General features: G+C 58.6%; 1 protein-coding gene across 1 annotated transcript in view; it reads right to left on the bottom strand.

Annotated features, from left to right (window-relative positions):
* KDM5C (lysine demethylase 5C) overlaps positions 1-4848 on the bottom strand; it is a gene marked incomplete at both ends in the record, with an annotated part of 6446 nt that extends 1598 nt beyond the window's left edge. The window contains 10 exons of the mRNA XM_042892194.1: positions 327-446; positions 530-692; positions 1020-1201; positions 1588-1746; positions 1832-1951; positions 2708-2866; positions 3318-3508; positions 3583-3706; positions 4113-4247; positions 4678-4848. Of these exons, the coding sequence (XP_042748128.1) occupies positions 327-446; positions 530-692; positions 1020-1201; positions 1588-1746; positions 1832-1951; positions 2708-2866; positions 3318-3508; positions 3583-3706; positions 4113-4247; positions 4678-4848 (1524 nt within the window). The remainder of the gene's footprint in view (positions 1-326; positions 447-529; positions 693-1019; positions 1202-1587; positions 1747-1831; positions 1952-2707; positions 2867-3317; positions 3509-3582; positions 3707-4112; positions 4248-4677) is intronic.
* Positions 4849-5093: the final 245 nt, after the last annotated feature.

Raw genomic sequence — 5093 nt, 5'->3', positions numbered from 1 at the left:
GTGGGGGGGGCTCAGGGTGTCCGGAAATATCTGCCCTGAGTTTTGGGAGGAATTTGGGGATGTTCCCTTTGAGTTTTAGGGTGTTTTGTCCCAAAGGAAGAATCCCCTCTGTTTTTTAACGGGAAGGGGGTGGGGGGGGAGGGGGTCCCTGTGCTGCAATGCATTTTAGGGAGGGGTGTTCACATTCACTTCACCCCAAAACCCCCCTCCCACAGTTCAGGACTGTCGTGAGATGCCCCAAACACCTCCATGTGATGTTCCCCCCTCCCCCACCCCCCCCACAGCCTCATTTTGGGTGGAATCAACCCGCTTTTGGGGGCTCTGACCCAGTCGGCGGTGCAGAAGTTGACAGCCTCGGCGAAGTTGTAGCCCTGGTTGAATCCGCTGTGATACGCGCGAGGGAAGGTGATGACAAACTCCCCGGCACATTGGTTGGTCCGAACCACCTGGGTAAGAGCACGATTTGAGCTTAAAACACAAATATTTGGGGAGCTGTCTGGGGGGGGGGGGCACAGCCCCCCGTACTCACAGGGACACCGTGGGCCATGAGGGTGTTGGGGTTCATGAGGGTGACGAGTTGGTGCAGGAGGTCGGGTTGGCTCTCAAACAGCTCCGGCGTCAGCTTCTTCATCACCTCCTCCAGGTGCTCGGCGGCGAAGGACGGCACACCGTACCACGTCTTGGGTTCACCCCTGGGGAGAAATGGGGGTCAGGGGACCCACAGAGTGACCCCGGACCCATGGAGCCACGTGGGGCAACTCGACCCCCCCCCAAAGAACTTCATCCTGTTCTAAAAGGGGGAGGTTGGGTTGAACCCAAACTCTGGTCTTGTGTTGGAGCACGCGGTGAGGTTGTGGTTGGGGGGCTCAGGGACACCACATCTGCTCTCACACCACACCTTGAGGTCAAATCTATGGGGTCATCAGCACCCCAAAAAGCTCACCACACATGTTGAGTTCGGCTCTATGGGGTCAGCATCACCCCAAAACCCCCCTCCTGCCCCACATCCAGCCCCCTACCAGTGGAGGTAGTTGATGGAGTAGCTCCAGTGGTCCTCGATGTGCCAGCAGAAGGCAGAGAAGACCATCCCCACGTAGAGCCACGGCACCTTCATGCCCGAGATGTCGGCATTGATGTGGCACAGCACCGACTGCTTCAGCACCGGCATCACGTTCAGGTTCCACCCGCTGCCAGCATACTCCTGGGGGGGGGGGCCCAACGTGTCAATGTCAGCCCACTGGTAGGGGTCGACGTCAATGGGGAAGAAGCACAGCCCTCAAAAGAATGGTGTTGACACCGACGGGGTCAACGCTGCCCTCGTGGTGGTAGTGTCACCTCAATGGGGTCCAAAGTCAACGGGAAGAGAAATGTCAGCCTTGAGGGCAAGGCATCATCCCAATGGGGGTCAACATCAATGGAGGACCAACGTCATCCTCAAGGGTTGGCACGACCCTCACAGAGGCCCGACATCCATCAGGATCCCGCTGTCACTCCAACAGGGACCACCACCAACAGGGGCCCAACGTCACCCTGGAGGTGACGGCACCCCCCCGCCGCCCCCAACGCCTCCGTGGGGCCAACCCTCACCTCCTCCTCGGGCGACAGCTTCCTCTTGCCATCGCTGATGGGGAACCCGCTGCCGAACTCCTTGGAGTGGATGTCGGCGCCATACTCCACCGTCACGTCCTCCTCGATGCTATTCACCAACCGCCAGAACTCCTTCTCCACCAGCTCTGTGGGCACCATCTGAGGAAGGGGGACACAGAGGTGAGGAGGGGGCGGTGGCGGGGACGAGGAGGGGGGACACAGGGGGCCGTCCCAGAGGACCCACGTGGACGGGCATGTTGAAGTAGTCGGCCTTGAAGGAGTCGGCCATCTCCCCGAAGCTCTGCAGGGTGTACTCCCGCGTCGCCTGCTCGAAGCCAAAAGCCTCCGGAGGCCGCTTGCACTCCTTTGGGGGGAGAGAAACGGGGGTCACATTCTGGGTCTGGAGTCCTCCAGAAGTGTACAATCAAATATTAAGATGTTATAATCACAAAATAAACAAGAGAATTAGGCAAAGCAGACTATGACAACAAAGGAGAATAAACAGAAGGCTTACCCCTACCCTGGGCTCACCCACAAAACTCCAGCAGAGCAGATCTCCAGCAGAGACCCTTCCCCCCCTTGCAGCCAGCTCTTAAATAGCTCTAGGAGGGGGCAGCCAGGCTCCACCCCTTCTGGCAGCACAGGTGAACTGAATTGCCTCCACCTGTGCTCCTCTGGCTGACTCAGTGCTCGCCCCAGGTGATCAATCAGGGGTTCAGGTTGTGACTCAGCAGCTCCCATACAAGGGGAGAAAACAACGGGTTGACAGCCCCAGGGAGAAGGGGAACAGAGGAGGTGGATCCTCGTCAGGGATGGGACGCAAGTGCGGCCCCAGGGGTCCCAAAGCCACGGGTAGTTGTGATTTGGGGGTCCTGACCCAAAGCTAGATGCCACCTGGGGTCACCTGGCCCACAAAGAGGACATAGGAGTCCCAACCCCACAGGTAGAAGCAATCTGGGGTCCTAAACCCCCCCCAAAAAAGGCACAGAGGGTCCCAACCCCACAGACTGACACCACCTGGGGGACCCATCCTACCCCACGGACGTAACTCAGTGCTCCCCCACCCCCACCCCCCTCAGCCCCATGGGGGGGTTCTGGGGTCCCCCTGCCCCCTCCTCACCGCCATGACGCATTTGGGGCAGCGCCAGATGCCTTTGGGGATCTCGGGCAGGGGGGGCAGGAGGCAGAAGATGTGATAATTATCGTCGCAGCCATCACACAGCAGCAGTTTGTCGTCCTCGTCGCCCCGCGAGCAGATCCGGCACACGTAGGACTCCACCTTTTGGGGGCAAAATCCCTTCAGTTTGGGGTAAAACCACTTCATTTTGGGGTACAACGGGTCCATTTGGGGGCACAGTTGGTTCATTTTGGGGGCACAAGCATTGATTATGGGGGTACAACCAATTCATTTGGGGCACAATCAGATCATTTTGGGGAACAACCGGTCCATTCCCCATCCGTTTTGGGGCAAAACTGGTTCATTTTGGGCTACAACCAACTCACTTTGGGGGCACCCTGCTTCATTCTGCGGCACCCCCGACCCATTTTGGGGCACCCCCAGCTCATTTTGGGGCACCCTGGTTCACTCTGAGGCACCCCCAACCCGTTCTGTGACACGCCAGCTGCTGTTTCTGCACCCCAAGCTCATTTAGATGACCACCCCCGGCCCGTTCCATGTTACCCCCTCCTCCTTTTTGGGGTGTTTCTTTCTTTCCGAGGGGGTCACTCACAAACTGGCTGTTGCTGTGGCTGCGACGCAGGCGCATGGTCATTTTGGTGCAGGGCTCTGGGCTGTGCCTCAGCTCCTCTTTGCTCTCAGGATAAACTCGCGCTGACAGCGGCTCCGTTTTGCCCTCAGCCCCCACACCCAATGGTTCCTCCTTCACCACCACGGTCGGGGGGCACTCGGGCCCCTCTTTGTCTATAGGGTTAGGATTTAGGGTTACCAGTGAGGTCCTTTTAACCTCCCTAATTGGACTCCGCCCCGCTCCGTACCTTTTTTCCGTAGGGTTTTGTCTTTGGCCACCAATCCCAACCCCAACATTTTGGGGCCGGCGCCGTAGATCTGAAGTTTTTTCAGCTCTGGGTTTTTCTCGATGTCCTCCTCTGTGGGTTCGGGCTGTGGGGTTTTTTTTTTTGAGGAGGAGGTCAGTGATGGAGCAGTCCCCAAAACTGGGGGGGGGTGTTGGAATGTCACAGGCAATTTTGGGGGTCCCTAAGAGCTCGGGGAGGGAAAAAAGGACATCCCAGAAAACTCGGAGGGCCGCTTTAAGGGTCCCAAAGGGCTCCACAGGGTATTGTGAGGACCCTAAGAGCTGGGAGGGGGCATGAGGACGTCCCCAAAAGCCTGGGGGGGGGGAAATTTTGGGGGTCCCAAAGAGCTCCATTGGGTATCGGCATGTCCCCAAAACCTCGGAAGGGCAACATGAGGGTATCCCAAAAAGCGCAGGATCGGGGGTAGGAGACTTTCAGCTTCCCCAAAAGCTTTTTTGGGGGGGTTGTTTATTTTTGGGGGGGGGTCCAACCTCCTGCTGCAGACGCTTGGCCCGCCGTCCATAGGTGTTGAACTTGGAGGGCTGCACAGACTGCCGCAGAGGGATGCTGTGGGGTTTGTACTCCCTGTCCTTCTCTTCGCTGTCGAAGGGGCGAGCGGTGCACTGCTGGGGGGGAAGGGGGGGAGGGAGAGAGGTGAGGAATCCCCCCCCAAAACCCCAAAAGTCATTTGGGGGGGGGTGGGCAGCACCCTGAAAGCTTTTGGTTGGGTATTTATGGGATGGGGGTAATGATGGCTGGAGGACTTGACCTGATTGTTCGGCTCAGATGAATGGGAGCAACATCACCCCAAAATCTCATCCTGTACCCACTGGGGTTCAACATCACCCCCAAATCCCCACCTTACACCTTCTGTAGGGCCAACATCCCCCAAAATCCCCACCCTACATCTTTGGGGATAAACATCCCCCCAGATCCCCACCCTACATCTTTGTGGCCCAAAACTCCCCCCCAAATCCCCACCCTCCACCTCCCTTAGGCCCTCCAGCCCCATACAACCCCTCTTTTTCACCCACTCCCACCCCCCCAGCCCCTCACCACCAGGTTGGCCCCCGACTGGTACATCTCATAGGGGTAAATGATTCGCTCGTAGTGGGCGCGGAGCAGGGACCCGATGTTCTTCCCTGATGGGTAGGAGAGCCTCTGTGCCACCCGAGCCCAGCGCCGGTCCTTGCAGATGGCCTCGTAGCCACCCTCCTCCATCACCACCTGTGGCAAAGGGGGGGGTCAGGGGGGGTCGGGGGAATTTTGGGGGGGTCAGGGGCCATTTTGGGGGCTTGGGGCTTCACTGAGGGATCTGGAATGGATTTCTGGGGATACTGAGGTAGGGTTTGGGGGTCTCGGCCTCATAGGCACCCTCCTCCATCACCACCTGTGGCAAAGGGAGGGGGGGGAGTCAAGGGGCATTTTGGAGGGGGACCAACTGTACCTCCCCCACCCCAATAATCCCGTGC

Source organism: Lagopus leucura, unplaced genomic scaffold (genome assembly GCF_019238085.1).
Source record: "Lagopus leucura isolate 7727_CA_CO unplaced genomic scaffold, USGS_WTPT01 34582-0_obj-0_obj, whole genome shotgun sequence".
Lineage (NCBI taxonomy): Eukaryota > Metazoa > Chordata > Aves > Galliformes > Phasianidae > Lagopus > Lagopus leucura.
The sequence above is the reverse complement of the archived record's forward strand: the minus strand, read 5'-3'. Positions and strand labels throughout refer to the sequence as shown.